Raw genomic sequence first — 20,838 nt, forward strand, 5'->3', positions numbered from 1 at the left:
AAATTGCATGCCACCTGTGGCATGTGTGCCATAGGTTCGCCATCATGGGTATAGGGGGCTGGACTAGAAGATCTCCAAGGTCCCTTCCATCTTTATTCTGATGAACAATCCGAAACTTCACGAAGGGTCGATGAATGGAAAAGTGTCAGGACCATCCCCCTAGACACTATTTACGCAGCTTGTTACTCAGATTTGAACTGTCTTAATTGTCCGTGTTACACCGGAGCGTAAATTTCCGCACCGTACGAGCCTCAAATAGAGATATTGGGGAGGGGGTGTCAGCAGTTCCGGCCGGCCCCCACCTCCCGCTGCTCCCAACTCCGACGCTGCGCTTCTCGGGCCGGAGAGCGATTTAAATGTCCCGCCGAGGAGGCGGGGCGGAAGCGGTTGGCGGGCCTCCTTTCTCCTCCCGCGGCTCTGATTGGCGGCGGCAGCGCTTAGCAGGGGAGGCGGGACGGTGCCTGCCTGGCTTCGGGCGCCGCTGCAGCCTCAGCTGACCGAGGGGCGCCCGCACCGTCGCCAGCCGTGCCGACGCAGCCCCGGCCGCCAGCCCCGTGGCCAGGGAGGCCGCCACCCGGCCCGGGCGGACTGGCTTGCGCCATGGAAGAAGCGCGGCGGAGGCGTTAAGGGCGCTTGCCTGGGCGCGAAGGCAAAGCGGACCAAAGGCGAGAAGCCGGAGCGGGGGAGAGATGAGCGGCGGCGGTAGTGGCGGCGCTCCTTCGGGGCCGGGCTCCGGCTCAGCGCCCTGCCGCTTCGCCCACTACTTTGTGCTGTGCGGGATCGACGCCGACAGCGGCTTGGAGCCGGATGAATTAGCTGGTAAGCTCGAGGAGGAGGAGGAGGAGGAGGACAAAAGGGATAGCGGGGCATCCGTCCTCCTGGCTCGGCTCGGCTCCGAGGGTGGCGCTTATGTAGGTCGGCGCTGCCTTTCTTGCTCTTGCTTGCTTGCTTATTTTCGGGCATGGGTCTCCCGCGGCGGCTTCGGGCCCTCCGGGCTTGCCCTTTGTGGGGAGCCGCCGACGCGCTCCCCGGGGCGCGCGGGATCTGCTGGGGCGCCGAGCGCAAAGGCAGCTTATGCCGGGCTCTCCCGGGTGGGTGGGGGATTTGTGCCCGCCTCCCTTTGAGGGCAAGAAGATTATCGGGGTGCCGTCGACCGACCCTCCCCCCTCCCCTCTGGCAAGAAAGGGGGGCGGGCGCCGCGGGTGGCGTTGGCGAGGACCCCAGGTGGCGGCGAAGCGCCGCTGGAAAAAGGACTCTCCTCGCTGCGCCTTCCCTGAGGGGCTTTGCCGCGGAGCCTCCTTTCTCTCCTTTCTCTCCCTGGGGTTGCCAGGAGGAGATTTAACTGGGACGAGATACTTCGGAGGAGACCCCCCCTCCAATCGCCAGCCTTTCGGTCCCCTTGAGACCCCCCCTTTCCGCCCCGCTATGCCTTTCCAATTCCCCTCAAATACGAGCCACATGTTAAAAGAAAAGGTGGGGGGGGGAATAAAGGAGGTTTAATTTTTTCTTACGAAGCAGCAACTCATCTCCTTGCCCCATAATGTTTTATCCCTCAGGTTTAATCGGGCCCTGATTTCTCCCCCCCCCCCCACCTTTCCTTTATATCCCCTCCCATTTCCCAAAAAATCGTGATGCCTCCACTGCCTGCAGTAGCCAGGTTTGGTTATGTCACTGGCAGGAGTAAACCATGTTTCAATGCAGTTGTCTTTTATCAGAGAGGTTGGATACAATCGGCTTTCCCCTCCCTCCCGGTGGCCTTTGCTGTCGTCAGGCCCAGGTGTTGTGAAAGATTTATACACTTCCCTGGTTGTTGCGCCGGCCTCCCTGTTGAACCAAGGGCTTGCTGAAGTCCAAAGAACAGGGGGGAAAAAAACACCTTTGTAACTGCTGTGTTGCTATACAGAATGCGCTTTTTGAAAGTGGCTGGTTTAAACCTCTTTTTGGGGAGGGTTTAGGCTGTGGTGTCCAAACCTCTGATGGACAGAGGAAAAGATGCTAATTAATGTTGCACCAGTATTAATTGATATGGCAACGCAGTCCACTTATTGTCCCAAAAATATACAGGGAAGAAATAATAATTGAACTATACTTAAGCGTGTAATGGGGGGGAAAGGGATCTTCACCAATAGATTGTGATATTTGAATAAAGGGAAATCAATGATCTAAGGAAAAAAACCCACTTTCAAATGTATTCTCCAAAATATGGTATATTGGTTTTCAGCAGGACTGTTTCATTCTTCTCTTTGTTTCCTCCAGAGCTGCCTGGACCTCTGATTATTTCTCTAGTAGGCTTTCTTTGATTTTTTTTTTAAACTGAATTTTTCTATCAGCAACAATCTTTAAAAAGCATCTGTGCAGGCTGAGAGAAAAGCCCTTGCCCACATAATTTTTACTAATTTCAGGAGAATTTGCTTTTATGTATATTAAAGCTAGAGAAATGTCAGAGCCTCTTTGTATAATCAGCTGTAAAAAATCTGCTAAAAAATAGATAAGGGAACAAGAATGCGAAAACCATTTTAAAAGCTATTAATGAATGCTGTTTGTGGACTCTGAAAAGGACTTAAATTGTAGTGCTGTTTTAGGAAATTCTGCAGTGTCTCAATAGATAAAAAAAGGAATTCAATACATGAACTTCAGTTTGTTCTGTTCAAAATAAGACCAGCGATCTAGTAGTGGCTTAATTATTGCTACATAAAATTGTGGATTTTATCTTTGATATTGGGCTGATTCTGAAAAGGCATCATGTATTCATTCCAGTATCGTATTTTAACAAGGACGTGAGTGCTTGGTAAGCAATAAAATATTTAGAGGACTAGAAACAGAGACATTATGTTTGTTGTTCGGTTATCATATTTAACTTCCCCTAGCAAAGGAAGTATATATCCTTAAGCAAGTCTCCAGGCTGCTCTGAAATTAAAGATTAATTCAATGAAGGGGTTTTGTTATTGTTATTTACTTGATATTTTCGGGAAATTAACTGCTGCTTTTTCAGCTGTTGAGCTTACTTTCTAGGATGTCTATATTTTGGAACTGAATGAGGATACTTCAAGGCAAGTGAATACAGCACAATTGACTTGAATGTGGAATTGTGGCAAGCAATAAAGTACTCTTGGATACATTGGTCAGCCATGATCCATAGGTTGAAAAGGGACATTTTTGTCTATGTGACAACACTGCTCTTAGAACTTGGATAGGTGCAAGAAGTGTAATGATAATGCATCTTAGCGTTGCCTTCAGATTACAACTTTGTTTGTATCCTAATGCAATCTAAGCATCTCAGCTAGTAAAATGTTTTTCTTCTATTTTAGTGAGATAAATATCTTGCCCCAACTTTTTCTCCCCTTAATCTCCCTGATTAAGGACAGCGGAGGTAGCTTGTGACTATAAAGTCCTTGGTGCTCTCTGAGCTTCGTTGCTCGTAGATGGTTCATTCCTCAGCTGGGTAATATCAGAGCACAGTTCAACCCCAAGCTACAGATAATTCTCTTCTATTACTTGTGTCCTGTAGTCCAGGGGTCCCCAACCACCGGGCCCCGGACTGGTACCGGTCCGTGGATCATTTTGTACCAGGCCGCAAAGAATAAAAGTAGGGCCTACTTTGCTTGGGCGCCGCCATCTTGTTTCGATGGCGCTTGAAAAAGTGCTTCCTGGTGAGCTTGTCGGTTGTCAGTTGGAAAGCGGCGTTTGGGTGCTGAAGGAATCCTTGCGCCTTAGTTTTGTCGAAGTGGGGGGCAGCTTCGAACGAAGAGCCGTCCCGATGGCGGTGGAGTCTCGCATTACTCAGGAGGAGATTAAGAAAGAGCCCGAAAAGCCTATCGACTGCGAGAAGGTACAAAGGAGGAGTTGAAGGTGGCGGGGAGAAGCGGGGGACGGCTGGCTGGTCGCTCGGCTCGCCTTGCCTTGGCCGTGCGTGCTGATGCCGGTACCGGTCCGTGGTACAAAAAAGGTTGGGGACCACTGTGCTGTAGTCCAACTCCCTGCCCTCTCATACCATCTCGGATAAATGACTGTCCAAGATTTTCAAGAAAAGGTTGAATAATAAGATGGTATGAGGACTCTTGCCTTGGGCACAAGGGTTTTGACTAGAAGACTTCCATGGTTAGCCCTATAATTTTCTACTGTTGGAAGAAATGTCCTTCTGGGTTAAGTTCCAAGTGGGGAAAAAGACATTGGAAACATGGAGGCTGTTTGGAAAGATGGTTTAATGGTGGATAGGACTACATGGCTTGGAGCTCCAAAGGAGGAGTGCTGTGTCCACAGACTGACAGCAGTCCTCACTCCGGTCCGCCGCCCGCGCGGGAGCACCGATCGCTCCCATTGGTTGATGCCGTTTGACAGCCGGCTATAAAAGGAGCTGTCAAACGGCATCAGCTGTTGCCGCCAGCTGACTGCCAGTTAGCCTTGGCAGCCGCGGCAACCCTTTATTCATTTGAATAAAGCCTGTTAAAATTAAGCCTGTGTCCGTCTCAGTCTCTACCGCCGCTGTACAACAAGGAGGATCACATGCTCCAAGGTGAAGGAAAAGAGAAGGAAGGGCTGAGATGCTGAGAGTGCCTGGTTTTATACCTTCTGTTGAGATTTGAATTTGAACTTGTATTCTGATTGGTTGTCAGACTCCCATGGGGCCATGCAGGGGCAACTCTGCAGGCTGTCCTGAGTTCCAGGCTTGGTTGAGCCTTGCTGGATGATGATGTAATGAAAAGGGCTTTAGGTAATTGCTATAGCTTTACCTGGAGATCTTTGTTATGTAAAATATTCTGGCCCAGGCCTTAATGGCCCACCAATTAACAAAGGTGGGGGTGAGCTTCTACTTCTGAAGTTAGTTTCTGCTTCTGAGTTTCCACTCTTTTTAGGGCAAATATTCTGCCTTTTTAATATTTCCTAGGATATTTCATTTTTCTAGGAAAGGGGTGGATGCTAACTTCCTACACTACTTAGTCCTATAATTTGTTTTGTCTTAATATTTTCCTTAATATAGATTTTTATTTTGGGGTGGTGGGTCAATAATGGCAAGACATTTAAAAGTTTTTGCTTCAATGGGTGGTAGGCTCTGTACAGACCTGGGCTCAGAAACGAACATAGTTAAGCTGGTTCATACTTGGATGGGAGACCACAAGGACTCTGGATTAGACTGAGAAGTTGAAAACAATTCCTGGAAAAAGACAAAGGCAGATTACTTTTCTACTATCACCAAGAAAGCAGCATGGAGATGTCCATGAAAGCATAGGACTGAAGGCATCCTATTTTTACTTCACAGAAAAATATTGCTTTTCTATGAGAAAATGCTTAATTTGGTAAATTATATGTTGTCCAGAGTATTTGTTATTGAATTTAAAAGTATAACAGATACAAAAATAGACATTAGTTTCATGTGTTCTCCTTATGAAATATACTTTAGTGTCCAAGATAATACTTTGCCTCTAGTTTTTCCATTTTCAACCATTAAATTAAAGTTGGATTTAGCTATAGTATGCAGTCTAGTTTTTATTTACATAAATGTTTCTTTTTCTCTGAAGAAGCTTTTTGGTTCTTTGAAACTGAAGATGAACCCAATTTCATTTTCATAATACTTACCTTTGGGGAGTTTAAACTAAAATAACTTCGAATTCCTCTTCCTGAAAATAGCTGCACAATACTTCCGTTGCTATGCTAATTGGGAGTTTGCTGTTACCTTTCAAGTGTGAATATGCTGTTGTTTTCAGAACTGTAAAAGCAGATTTGCATCCGTCTCAAGGGCGAATGCAAATATCCACAGCAGATAGCTTAAACCTGATCTTTTCAGTATTAGCTTCCTTTTCAGCTGATATTGAAGCTACTCTTGCACCTTTTTTTCTGCTACTGTTTGGGAATTGACTTTAGAGATCTCACATTGGATATGACAGTTTAAGCAAAACATAATTTCTGTGAACATTTACATGGCATGAATTAGGCTCTGGAACCTTCCTAAAAACAAAGGTTCACAAATAAAATTGGTGATGATTTAATGAATCTAGAACTTTAGCCCTTACCTTAGATAACTTTGTTTGCTTTAGCCTTCTGGAAGGACCTGAAAACCTGGCTTTCTCCCCTTCCCCACTCAAGCACTGCGCTAGGACAGGGATGTCCAACCTTGACAACTTTTAAAGACTTGTGGACTTCAACTTCTAGAATTCCCCAACCAGCCATGCTATTGTTTCTATTGGTTGTTGGGAGCCACCAAGCACATTTATGAAAGATAAGGGGTCATACAAATTCAATAAATAAATCTTAGTGTATTTCTGTCACTACTTTATCCAATTTCCTTCTTTAACCAGAAGCTTAACAGGTTTGAAATGGGGCGGGGGTTTCTTACTCTTCTGGGGGATACCAGGCAAGGAACGCTTGTATGAATACCATTTCACCTGTTGTTTTCAATGGTAAATAAGTATTCCAAAAGAGAGCAAGTTCTCTGTATGTGGATTCTTTGCCTCATTTTAGGGTCCTGGAACCTCCAAGAGTGTGCTAAATAATGGCAGATCATCTATTTTATTTAAACCCCTTAAAGGCAGAAAGTGGGACTGTTTTGCAAGGTGCGGACTTATTGATTGGTTGATTAATTGATTGATTGAAGCTGCAATCCTAGGGGATATCGAGCTGAATGGTATTTAGTATTATAGCTTTTGATGGCAAACTTTAATTGCTAGAGTAATCAATGAAATAGTTGCCTTTTAAGAATGCTTTGGTTTTGCTTCCTGTTTGTTTATATAAAGCCTTAAAATGGACCTGCTTCAGTGCTTTGAGTGGATTGATAGCTTTCATGAAAGCCATTCTTAGCTGGTTGGCAGGATATCAATTTTGGAATAAATAATAAAAGCTTTAGTTGATTAATTGGTAGAAAAGTGTAATTGGGAGGCCGAGATTTAAGTGCATACTTGTTTATTTCCTACCTCTTCTGATTGTGGTATACTGCAACAGGGAATTTAAAATGGAATACAGAAATGTATATTGGCTTTTGTTGAGACAGGATCTTTTGTTTTTTAAAAGGTCCACACACTGATGCCCTTTGTGTTGTGTTGATTTGAGATTATGGGTATAGCCATCAAGGGGCATAGCAGTTTTCAAAGACTTAAAGACTATAAAGTGTTCTGCTTAGTTTCCATATATATATTTATTACACCTTTATTGCAATGATGTTTTTTTTTATTATTGACCACTGGAAATGCAAATATTTGATGATCACTATTCAAACGAGTAGCTGGACTATTTAAATTGAAGGAAATGAAGACAGAATAAGCAGGGAAGTATATGGTTAAATTCTGTTAAACCTATGCTTTTTAACTAATTCATAAATATATTTACTATAAAAGGAGTTCAGCTTCTGCATAAATTATGCCAATGAGGTTGATAACGATAACCAATTCAGATAGCCCTCAACTTATGATGACAATTGAGCCCAAATTTATGTTGCTAAGTGAGAAATTTGTTAAGTGAATTTTGTCCCATCTTACAACCTTTCTTGCCACAATTGTTAAGTGAATCACTGCAGTTGTTAAATTAGTGACACATTTGTTAAGTGAATCTGGCTTCCCTATTGACTTTGCTTGTCAGAAGGTCACAAAAGGTGATCACATGACCCCAGGACACTGCAACGGTCATAAATGTGAGTCAGTTGTCAAGCATCCGAATATAAATCACGTGACCATGGGGATGCTGCAATGGCCATAAGTGTGAAAAATGGTCATAAGTCATTTTGTTTAGTGCCATCATAACTTTGAATGGTCACTAAGTAATCTGTTGTAAGTCAAGGAATACCTGTACAAAAAGGAGACCATTTAAAGTAGCAAATATTTTAAATGTTAAGAGGATGTAGGAATTATGATAGTGCACTTAATTTTGTCAATTTATTTTGGGAAAAGGTATTTATGTGGGCAAAGGGGTATTTTTACTGTCCTGATGTACTGGATTATAATTCCCAGCATTCTCAACACGTTTGGAAATTTGGGGAGTTATATCCCAACACTTCTAAACTTCTGGCTGCTGTGTTTTTATTCCCACTTGGAATCAACTTTAATGTTAAAACTGCAATGAGATATGTAGCCAACTGATAGGTCAGCCAAATGACTCAATTTTGCAGCAACATCTGAAATGCTAGAACTTTTCTTCTGCAACCAAGAAAAAGGGAATCAGATGCATTTTGTATTAGCGTTACTATTTGTATTGCATTGCATGAAACCAACATTGAATCTAATATAATGCAGTTTGTTTGAATAATAATAAAGCAAGGTGCAGTCGTGGTCTCTTGAATCTAGTGGATCATTTTGCCATCTGATTCCAGACTTTTTGGTATTATATCTTTTTATTACATTTTTATGCTGGCCATATCGTCTGGGTCAGGGGTGGCCAACCTTTTGGACCTCAGGGACCACCAAACTCATAATTTTAAATCTCCCGGACCAGAGACCCTGGGAAAATCCCCAAAAAAGTCTGCAGGAAAATTCCTCACTTCATTTTCCTACCGATCGATCGTTCTTTATTTGGGATCGCAGCTCTGTTTCCAGCTCTGTTCTCGGGAGGGAGGGAGAGAGAGACTTTTGGCTTCATGCAAGGAAAGCAGCAGAAGCAGCAGAAGTCTTTCTTTCTCTCCCCCAAACTCCTCCAGAAATAAATCTTTGTGAGACTTGTCATGCCGGCGCAGCCTGTTGTAGCAGGATGCCTTGCAGGGTCCCAAAGACTCATTTCTGTCAGAGTTTGGGGGAGAGAAAGAAAGACTTTTGCTGCTTTCCTTGCGTGCAGCCAAAAGCAAAAGAAAGTGGAAAGAAGCAAGCTGGTGGCCAGGCGAGGTGCATGGGTTGAGTGGGGCAAGTTCCCCCCCTCCGCCCTTCCCCCCTCCCCTCTTCCCTCATTTTGTTCGCAATGCAAGCCTTGTGTTCCTGCTGCTGTACTGCAGGCCACTTCTGCTGACTATTGGCTGCCTGCAATTTGGCAGTTCAAGTCCCACCAGCTCAAGGTTGACTCAGCCTTCCATTCAGTGATAGGATTCAAAAAAATTTTTTCCTGCCGGTTCTGTGGGCGTGGCTTGGTGGGTGTGGCAGGGGAAGGATACTGTAAAATCTCCAGTCAGAGGTGGTATTTGCCGGTTCTCCGAACTACTCAAAATTCCCATTACTGGTTTTCCAGAACTGGTCAGAACCTGCTGAATACCACCTCTGCTTCCATCCTTCTGAGGTGGGTAAAATGAGAGGACCCAGATTGTTGGGGGCAATATGCTGACTCTGTAAAACCGCCTGGAGAGGGCTGTAAAGCACGATAAAGTGGTATATAAGTCTAAGTGCTATTGCTATAGCTATGTTGAGGACTACCAATAGCTGAATGCCTCAAAGATAGGTAATTTGTTCTCTGACTCAACTTTAGTGGATTTAGTGTTCAGAACCATGTTAACCGCACCAAACTTGATTGCAGGAAATATGACTTCAGCAATAGAGTGGTCAATGTCTGGAATACTCTACCCGACTCTGTAGTTTCTTCCCCAAACCCCAAAAACTTTAACCTTAGACTGTCTACTATTGACCTCACCCCTTTCCTAAGAGGTCTGTAGGGGGCGTGCATAAGCGCACCAACGTGCCTACCGTCCCTGTCCTATTGTTTCTCTTATTCTTCTTTTATTTTTCTTATATGTACCCATTTCATGTATTCACAACTATGTATTCACTTATACTTATTATCTTGTAAACAATTGGCAAATCAAATAAATAAATAAATAAATAAAATAAATAAAAACCAATTTGTAATTCTCAAAATAAAAAGATGTTAATTTACTACATTAGATTTGACAAAAGCTTGAAATTTAGAATATACAAGATGTGGAGTGGGGAAACTGAATCTCCAGCAGGGTATAATGGCTAAATTATTCAAGGCACTAAACCAGGCACTAAAGTAAAAAGGGAAAAATGTATATTTTTTCTTTTTAGATTTATAATAGAATTATGTACATGTACCTCATTTTTGCATTATAAAATATAAAATAGTGCATTTTTGCATTATAAAATATTAAAAAACAAAGAATATTGGATTTCACAAGCTGATGTATTACAACCCAAGTTTCCAATAGCTAGATTTCTGTATGCTACGTTGAAGGAATGAGTGTACCTGAGCCGCAAACTTCCAACTACAAGAAGGAATCAGGAACATGGCCTTTCCTGCTGGAGCCCTCAAGCTCTCGAACAAATAACTCTACTAACTTCTAAAAGAAAATGGAAAAATTATATGTTAGTTAGGGAGCCTTTAGGATCAGACTAGACCACAAATCAGAAATGCAGCCTCCTTTCGTTTCTCAGGCTGACAGATTCTTTTAGGATCATATGGCTTAAGTTGACAACAAACTACCCATGAAGACAACACATTTTTTTGCTTTACAAAACAATGCATGCATTATATATTGTAAGAGTGCGATCAGCACAACAAATCTACTTAATTTTTAATGTGCCCAGATTTTAAACTGGGAACTATAAAATCTTGCTTTGCCCCCCTACAGTGATTGTTGTTAGATGCCAAAACATTTTCTAAAAATGAGTGTCCTGACAGCAAACAGGATGCTTGCTTTTCTAAGGATTGAGCTACTTATTTTTAGAGGTTTCTTTGCTTTGTTATTGTAAGGACCTAAGCTGTCTCTAACAACTGGAGTCAGAGAGTTTATGCTAAGCTGACATTCATACAAAAATGATGACAAATGCATGAAACAATTTTTAATATTCAGAATTTCAATTGCATTTGCAATTAGATTTTGATCCTGAGGGGCCTAAAGCCTTCCATCCTTCTAAGGTCAGTAAAATGAGGACCCAGATTGTTGAGGGCAATATGCAAATAAATACTTCTTCGTTGTAAATCACACAGTTGTGTAAAGTGCTGTGGGGTGGTATATAAGCCTAAATGCTATTGCTAGGTTTCACACTGTATTCAAACATATTTTAATTAAAAAACCAGCACCCTTTTTAAAACAATATATATCTAAACTTTTCTCTTTTTTAATGTGCTAAGTAAGCTTTTTCATATGTATAGCTAGCATAGTATCTTGTCTTCTTTGTTTGATGTAATACATGTGTCCACATGCATAAACATTTCAAAAATAATCATGGTGCTTTTAATTAGGTGACCTGTGGTGAAATCATCATATTTTATGCTCAAATACATTATTTCAAATGACTGCAAATGCACATCAATTTGCAATGCTATCCATCCCAGTATCTGAAAAATTATTATAAACCAGTCTGCTGGTTGTGTAAACTTGATATATTTTTAAAAATATACATGATTGGCTATGTCACAGCATTAACAATTTTTATTACTATAGAAGAAAGCGAAAAAACGTTCCTATTGTTAATTTCATTACCCAAGATTCATTTTAGTTTCTAAAAACTATAGATACAATTATAGATAGGAAGAAAGCATTTACATAATCTGTATTCTAAATTAATTATTTCATTAATAAAGAAAGCTGCACCTTAACTCTGGCTGACTCACGGAGTTCAGGAGAATGCCCAAAGTGTACACTAACTCCGTCCAAGGCAGTACTCACTCAATCAAGAGTCAAATATGACATTTCTCTAGATTCAGGGGGCCAACACCCTTAAGGCACTCCATCTTGCCCGCAGAATGGGTTCCTCTCCATCCAGACCTCCAGCTCTGGCCTAGCACCCAAAAGGCATCACCTGCACAGCCAGGGATGATATATGACTAGATTATCAACAGCATACTGACGATACCACACCCATGCTACCAAATGCCTGGCCCAGTGTTTTCATTTTAATGTTAAAGGTGACTGGTGGGAGATCCAAATTCTGAGCCAATCCACAAAACAGATCTAAAGTTGCCCCTGCTCCTCTCCCTCCCCAATGTTCACTGGAATCAACTGCTGAAGAAAACTACTGTATATACTGTCCACTTCAACCCCTAAACCGGTCTAGGAGTATACTGTAGTTGATGGTACTGAAAGTCATTGAGTGCATCACCTCCATCCTAAGTCCACAAGTATGCTCAATGCAGCCTTGGTACTATAACATGGCCTCAAACAAGACTGAAATGGGTCCAGATAATGTGGTTTCTCTTGTTTGGATTCAGTCTATTATGTGAACTCAGATACTGATTTGCAGATGATAGTTCAGGCTTAATCTCTTGTGCAAACTTAGATAATCATGCATTATGACTGAAGTAATCCATGGTTTGTTTAATGTGTGAGCCAATCAATCACTATCATAATATAAAGATAAAAGGACCATTATTTAATTAACTAAACTACAGTTGTCCGTGTTTGAATGACACATGGCATGGATGACATTTTGAAAGTCTGCAAAAACAAAAACTTAATACAGAAAGAGAAATATCTAGGGAAAGAAATCAAAGTCCATGTTTTGTCTGGGCTCTAACAAAACAAATGGCATTTTGCAAAAAGTGAGCAACAGTTTGTATTTCTGTAATATATTTCAATAAATATAATAGCCATAAACTGTTATGGTTTGGAATGAAATAAAATCAGAGTATTATTGTTATGGATAATATCCAAAATCAAAGGCTTCCAAGAACATCTTCTAAACTGAATTCTAGTTATGTTGTCAAATATTTATCTTCACAGGTCCCTGAAAGTATCATCAATCTATTTTAATGTATCCTTTAAGATGCCATCCTTATAAATATTTCATTTTGATTTCCTCTGTAAAATCCTTCTTCACAAATTACTGATTCTCTTTAACTATGCCTTCTTCTATCTGGGTCATATGTTCTCCCTTCACCCCATCTCTCCTCGCTAATTCTCAACGGTAAGGAGAAGTTAGGACAGGGGTCCCCAAACTTGGCAACTTTGAGACTTGTAGACTTCAAGTCTTAAAGTTGCTAAGTTTGGAGACTTCTGAGTTAGGATATTTTTAATGTCAATTATGTGTTTTTGTTAAAATAAATGTTTTCTTCATATGTACCTATATCTGCTGCCACCTATATACTACCACAACTTGGTTCCTATAACTTTTAACTGGATGAAACGGTACATCATAGGGAAGTGTTTTTTGAACCAAAGTACTTCAAATGAGCTAACTTACAGAATGTAAGTAACTCCAGAACCAATAATTCCAATGGAATTGAAATTTGGTGATTTTTATAAAACATTGTATGACATAAAACATTTTCTGTGCAAATGATTGTGTTCTACACTTCAACATAGCTTAGTTTCAAGGCAGACACATTTCTGAAAGTACTCCAGCTTTTCCAGTGAAGACAGTACATTAGAAGTTCTGACATTGTTGAAGACACTGAAGAATCTGATAAGGAAATATCTTTTAAAAGATGATCCAATTGGTCATGGGTTGACAATTGGATCAATTGACACATATCCTATTCAAAATATGGGAGAATAAGATCAGAGGCACCAGGATGAGGAAAGTTGATTTTATGGCAAGAATCACGGATCTGGAATATATGTACACATGTGCACACTTGTGTTAAGAATGGATATTTGAATTTTGCAGTTTCTATTAATATGCAGACAAAGCATTATGGGGTAAGAAATAAGATGTAAGGAGACCTTGTACTATATTCTTTTATAACATCTTGTTTCTACTCTTGGTTTGAATAGTGTGTGTGTAAATTTCAACCTCTCCGCTGTATGCAATACTCACAAAAGTTATAAACTCTGAACTTTTCTCATTTTTTAAAATAGGATTTTTTTATTAACCTAACTGAACCACAATAAACTGGGTAACATCTTATACAAAGGAAGATTTTCGCAGTAAGTGCCCCAGGGCCATTTATAATTGAAACTAGTTTCCTACATTCCAAACAAACCCTCTCTATATATGCCATTTATACCTCCCTTCCAGCAATATTTGTATATAATTTGAACACCAAGAATTTCAAGTCAAAAAAAGTCAGAAATTCCCAAAGAATAATATTTCCACCTAGATAAATTAATTTCCAAAACTTTAAAACTTTGTATCTGCTATATTAACAAAAGAGTACAGTATCTTTTAAATTCAGCCTTCAGCAGTCACCATAATATCAACTTCCTGACATTACAAATTGGGGAATTAGTATAAAAAGCATAAAAAGTTATCATTATGATCCATGTAAAAAAACAAGCATCCATTGCAAACTGATTATTCCACATTTGATCTGCAGAATGAACACTGCTGCCTACAAGAGCTGAATCACATAAAATTTGGATGATTTTTCTCCTAAGTGCTTGCTTAAAATCAAGGAGAACTGATCTTAAAACAGAATTAGCAATGTCAATAGCATACAACAATCATTCACATTAGTTTATCATCTATATATTATAACCAAATTATACATACAAAAGAAAAAAGGAAATTAAGATCTGGTAAAATTATGAATTTCTGTTCTTTTGCTTTGTATGTTTGCCTTGTATGTACTGGTCAAGAAACTAAAAGAAAATTGGGCAGTTATTTTTTCCAGATTAAGGCAATTCTAGTGCACCTTTATGAGCAGAAATTATATTCTAGTGCAGAGATTAGTAATCTCTTTGCAAGAACATAAAGTGAGGCACTGGAATTATGAGTTCCCAGGCAGCAAGATTCAGGATTTATTCTTCCCATTTGGGGAGATAGATATTTGTATAGGTGGATTTTTAAGTGCATAAAACCAACTGGCTTAACTATGACTTGTTAAGTATCAATGCTTTTTTTTATTTCTCAACAAAAATCAACTATTTGCCTATAAATTCTGATGTTGAAATTTTAAAGGTCATAGAAAGGGAGCTGAAAGTCATATGTGGCCTTGAAGGCACATGTGAACTTCTGATTACACTCATTTACATATGTCTAGTCTAGGTATAAACCTTACCAAACTCCGAGAGGTTTACTTCTGAGATAATGCACACAATAATCTTAAATACTCAGTCCTTAAAGAATGCTGACTCTTTCAGCAATCAACCGATTGTTTTTTTCATATTCATAAAAGGTAGATTTCTATAATTCCGTATTTCACACCATCTTATGTATTTCATGTCTATGGCAGAGGTGGTATTCAGCAGGTTCTGACCAGTTCTGGAGAACCGGTAACAGAAATTTTGAGTAGTTCGGAGAACCAGCAAATACCACCTCTGACTGGAGATTTTACAGTATCCTTCCCCTGCCACACCCACCAAGCCATGCCCACGCAACCGGTAGTAAAAAATTTTTTTAATCCCACCACTGGATGTCAGGCTGAGTCAACCTTGAGCTGGTGGGATTTGAACTGCTGAATTGCAGGCAGCCAATAGTCAGCAGAAGTGGCCTGCAGTACAGCTCTCTAACCACTGCGCCACCAAGGCTCATGTTCATTTAATGACAATCCAGTATTATAACAATAGACTTGGAAAGGGTGCTTTACGGCCCTAAAGCACTTCCAGCCATCACAAAATGTTGCAACCCCCCCCCCCCCTCGCTGATCATATGACTGCAATCTGAGGACTTGGCAACCTATTTGTACTTACAACTGGTTGCCAATCACTCCACAATCATGTGATTGCCATTTGCAGTCTTCTTTACCAACTTCCCCAGAAAGTCAATGGGGAAGCCGGCAGGAAACTTGTTGCTAACAAGAGGAATCCCCCTCATCTCTGGGAGCTGACTGAAAAGAGCTGAATGCCTTGGCGGGATCAGAAATAGAGCTGAAATTTTGTTCCTGCACCTCACCAAAGGAGTTCGCTTCTGTGCATGAAGGGAAACTGAACTCTTTGATGGCCTTTTTAGTCAGTTCCCAGAGATGAGAGGGAACCTAAATCCAAGCACTGAGTGGAGAGTCAACATGGTAGTGGGAGGAGTGCAGGTGAGTGAGGCCTCCATTCAGGGACTAAAAACTTATTTGGATATTGACAGGGTGGATTTTCAGTTCCTTAGTGGAGTGTCACAGAGTTCCCTCACTCTCCTGAGAGACCCCGTGCTACTTACCTGTGGCTCCGCCCGCTTAACAACCTGCATACTCATTTAAAGACCACAACTAGGAGTGCTGGGATTGTGGTCATTGAGCAAAGCAATCACGGGGACATCTTGCTTAACTTTCATTTTAATCAATGACCACAATTATGGTTGAGGGCTACCTGTATCCCGATCAGCTTCCTGTATTTAAACACTGCTTAGGCATCCTTCTACTTGCTTTGTGTGTCTTACCTTCATCAGTCCTAAAGACCAAACAGATTTTTTTTCTTGTTAAAACTGGAAATATGGAATTGTTGACATGTCTGCCTCTGCCATTATTTTGTTTCAGAGATTCTCATCATAAATCCTTTATTATTTATTAAATCCTGGTTTTGGCAAAGAGATGAATTCTGTGTCCAGTATCTTCTGTCTGAGCAGAACCCAAAGGCAATGTTTAATATATTTATTTTTCTGTGATAGCTTGTAGAGTTTGACTGCAATTAAAAATGGACTAATTTTCCCTCGATACTCTTAATCTTTGACTTTAGTAGAACATTATAGTATTAACGTCAGCCTTCTTGTTCCTAATATTTTCTCTTTCTGCATTTGACTCCTCAAATTACAATTGTTGTAGTTTTTTTTGTTATATATTATCTGTCTTGTGGGTAGCAATTTTAATAAAGAGTGGAAGGGAACAAACTTAGTTTATTATCCTATTCATATGATTGAAGGAAGTGCTCACCTAACTAATTTCCTAGCATAGCCTATGCTCTGCAATGGCATTTAAATAAATGATTCCCAGGATAATCCTATGCAAGATTTCCCAGAAATAAATCTCATAATGTCTGCTAGCTGAAGAACTATAGTTCAGCATTTTAGTGATTCATGGAAATCATCTTCCTGTTTGAGATTCTTTCATGTGGCTATATTTTTTTCAGTTCTCCACTCTAGCAGGGTGCACAAATGCTTTATCTGTTGTTAGGGATAAACTGTAGTTTAATGCAAACAAAGAGAATAAGATTCCAGTTTGAGCATCATGCATAATACAAATCCAGCCATTATTTATTTATTTACTGAGGTATCGCTCAACTCCCAAATGACTCTGAGCAGCTCCAACACGGAATATAAAATGAATAAACAAGATGCAAATCCAGTTCCTCAACAAAAAAGCATCTATAAACCACATCCCACAAAGGGCTCCATCCACTCTAACTCAAGACCTTGGAAAACAGCTAAGTCCTTCAGGAACATCATCAGGGTTGGAACCATTCAGATCTCGAGGTTAGTTTCATTCCAGGTGCGGCAGAGAAGACACACTTTCTGGATCCCGAAAGATGACACTGTTTGATCGAGAGACAAACTTTGTCAGGTTGTACTAGTTGGGCAGAAACCATGGAAGATAGGCAGTTCTTCAGTAACCTGACTTTATGCCATGTAAGCTTTGTGGATGATACCCAGCTTCTTGAATCATCATACCTGAAAGTATACTGATGTCCAGTTCATGTTTAGGGGTATGACATGAGCATGGCAAGAGATGGCCATCACTGCTTACAACACTGCATTCTGAGGATGTTTCAATAGCACAGATCCTGTCCTTCTCTCACCCTTTTTCAGGAAATATGCTTTTTTTAAAGCTTAGAATAGAGGTAAAGGTTTCTCTTGTCCAGTCGTGACTGACTGGTTCTCTTCTCGATTTCTTAGCTCAAGGAGTCAACATTGTCCAAAGACACTTCCATGTGGACAGCATGACTATAGGCCGAGGTGTAGGGAACCTGTTACCTTCCCACCAAAGTGGTCCCTGTTTATCTTTAATCACTGCTATCTGATTCTGGTATCCTATTATTGAAACCCTGGTCTCAATGCATATATTTGATTGGACACGTGAAAATGACTTTTATTAGTTTCTGTCCAGCCCAAAGTTTTCTTTTAACATGTGTATAACATGTTGCTCTGAGGATGGTTAGAGAGAGATCTTCTGCTGGGCTGTTGCTGCTTAATTCTTGATTCGCTTTACTGTTGAAAATTAGTCTTGCCATTGTATATAGTTGTAGAACATAAATTAAAACTAGCCTTTCCAGGAAGATGAATGACTAGTCAAGCTAATTGAAATGTCTCACCTTTGATGCCATGGATCCATCTAGCCAATCAGAAACAGCCCAGAAGCTGATTCCTCCCACCAAATACACATAAGCAGTCCTTAATTTACAAAACACCCATTGGGATTAGAACTATTAAGTGTGCCCTGCTTTATGACCTTTTTAGCCATGATTGTTAAGTGACTCATGTGGTTGTTAAATGGATCCAGATTCCCCCATCGATCTTGCTTGTTGGAAATCAGCTGGGAAGTTTGCAAATGGCAATCACATGATCCCAGGACACTACAGCCATTGTAAGAACATGCCAAGCGCCCAAATGCTGTGGTGGTTGTAAGTGCAAGGACCAGTTACTTTTTTCATTGTCGTTGTAACTTTGAACAGTTGTTAAAACAAATGGCTGTAAATCAAGGACTACCTGTAAAGGGTGGTGTTTTTTTTTTTTTTGGTCTTTTTATTGTTATACATTACCCTGATGGCTCCTTAATGGAAAAGTGTCTTGCAAATGTTAATTTTTTATATTAAAAATCACTCTTATATCAACATTGAGCATATTGAAGTTGCGCAATCTTTCCCCAACTTTGCATCCACCAGACTGGACTTTTATTTTCCATAATCTTCTAGGCCACTGTTTCTTAAACTTGGCAACTTTAAGATGCATGAACTTCAAGTCCCAGAATTCCCCAGCCAGCACGGGGAACTGCCAAGGTTGAGAAACAGTGCTCTAGCCAATGTGGGGGATTGTGAGGGGGTTGAAATTAAATACACCTGGGCACTATCAGGTTACTGGAAATAAGAATACAGTTCAAATAAACATTCCAGCCCACCAACTTGGAAGTGCAAACTCTGTTTTGATTGCAAATCCAGCTGGTTTTCAGCTCTTTAGATGTGATGTCATAAATTCACCCCTGCTGTTTTAGATGGAAAGTCAGTCTGTCAGTGTCTACAGCTGCCATTAGAAATAGAAAATACTTGTCAAATGATAAGCAGTGTGACTGACAAAACATGTCAGGTGAAATGGATAAATAGTCTTTGCACATAAAATATGTATAAGCAGAATGAAAAGAGCATCTTAGCCTTCTGAAGTAAGTGCTGGCTTTAATACCTTAATCTCTAGGAGCTTGATACATTTTTTCAGGAGCAAACTTTTATTATTGGAAGCGATGATGGATGCTACAGTTGGTATCTTGTTGTTGCTCTGAAATCTTTCTGGGAGAAATTCCCTACTGGTGTATTTTCCTGTGATTTAATGGATGTTTGGAAGGCCAGCAGAAATTTGCCATCCATGAGAATTTCATCAAGCCTATTTTCTCTTTTGAAAAAAAAAATCAAAAGCAGATTCTACATTAAGTTGAATAAGAACTGACAGAAAAATGTAGGCATTTTTTTCCTATGTAATAATAATTTATATAGAATTGTGATTTAAGCCCACCCTTGGACTTATTCCACATTCTGGTTCAAATATGCTACAAAGCCATAGTTTGTTGAACAAAGCATGAAAATCAAGCAATATGGGAATCTATCCATTGTTATTTTAGGCCCTTTTGCAAGACTGGCTAATGCATACTGATTGAACCAGTGAGGAGGCACCTAATTACCTTCAATTTTTTCATTATATAAATATTACTATAAATATAAATATTACCAAAAGTACAATTTTAACCCAAGGTGTTTTGTTTTTATTTATTTTTTTCTGTAAAAACTACTTTGTTCTTCAGTTTCATAGCTCTTATTTTTTGTTCTAATTCAGCTGTGCTCTGTAAGTCCATATTCTGTAATTCTTGTTCTGTCTTCTACCTTTCTTTTACAGAGATAATGCCACATTTTAGGGGTTTTCCTTGCTGACTCTTTCAACTTACAGGCGGCCTTCCCAGACCCATGCAATCCCAAGGTACTTGTGTACCTTGATGGCTGGTGTACTCTTGATCTCAGTTGGAAGGCTTGGCAGTGGTGATTGGTGGCAGTGCCTCCCTGCTACGTCCCAAATTGTCAGCCTTAAAAGGCAGATTGCAAGCTGCTTTGATGAGAACAGCTATTGCAAAAGTATCTTGCAAGTCTGATTGCAAGATTCCTCCCTTCCCTCCCTCTTGGTTTATATTCAGGAGAATTGGGGAGGTATGTGGCATTTCCCTTTCTTAGTCTGGGCTCAAGTCTCCCCCTTTCTGATTTTTGCCTCTTCTCTTTGCCCTTCAAGACTATCCTCTTTACTCAGTACATGTTTTTTTTGTGATGAAGACGACCAATACCCATGTCGCTCTCCCTTTGGCCAGCCCCAGTCAATGCTGGATTGCTGGCTGCCCTTAGGTGCTAGTGTTGACTTGCCTTCCCCTTCACTTGTCAGTGCTGGAAGCTGCCTGCAATTGCTTGGCAGTCTCTAAGGTTATCTCTCAATGTTTGGAAACCAGTCCACAAGCTCAGAGGACAAACCCTCACCCTACACCAATATTTGCAAATATTGCAAATCTCTAAGGCTTTGGGAAGGCCATCCTGGTGCCCTTTGTTCCATTGTCTGACCCACTTTCCTTTACTCTCCTGGAAGGATCTTCCCCCTCTCAGAGCAGAGAGATCGCTTAAATGAGCTATCTCTTCCCAAACTGCTCTGCTCCCCTAAGAAGTTAATTAAGATTCTCTGGCTGGTTTGTGCTGCTATCTGAAATTGGCAAAACCTTAATAAGCTTCACCCTCCAGGCTTCCTTGTGTTGTCTGAAGTGACTTACTCTCTTGTAATCTCTTCCTCTCCAATCAAAGTAAATGGAAATATTAATTTCCCATAGCAAATTATCCCAGAATGGAGATGAGGATTCCAAAGAGTGGGAGAATGAAAAAAAACGGGCTGTAAAATAAAAAACATCCTTTTTCCCAGCTTCCTGGTGAGCTGAGTTCTGGAA

At 40.5% G+C, this 20,838-nt stretch overlaps 1 protein-coding gene across 4 annotated transcripts in view; it reads left to right on the forward strand.

Moving 5' to 3' along the window:
- The first annotated feature begins 469 nt into the window (after positions 1-469).
- DENND5B (DENN domain containing 5B) overlaps positions 470-20,838 on the forward strand; it is a 115,661-nt gene continuing 95,292 nt past the window's right edge. Inside the window, exon 1 of one of the 4 annotated variants that reach the window (XM_026695098.2) lies at positions 470-819. In XM_026695098.2, coding sequence (XP_026550883.2) covers positions 690-819 — 130 coding nt within the window. In that variant the 5' untranslated portion in view covers positions 470-689. The remainder of the gene's footprint in view (positions 820-20,838) is intronic. The other 3 variants (XM_026695096.2, XM_087968519.1, XM_087968520.1) reach the window with 3 other exon arrangements.

This window comes from Notechis scutatus, chromosome 6 (genome assembly GCF_049901735.1).
Source record: "Notechis scutatus isolate UNSWTSFEM ecotype Mainland chromosome 6, rNotScu1.2, whole genome shotgun sequence".
Taxonomy (NCBI): Eukaryota; Metazoa; Chordata; class Lepidosauria; order Squamata; family Elapidae; genus Notechis; species Notechis scutatus.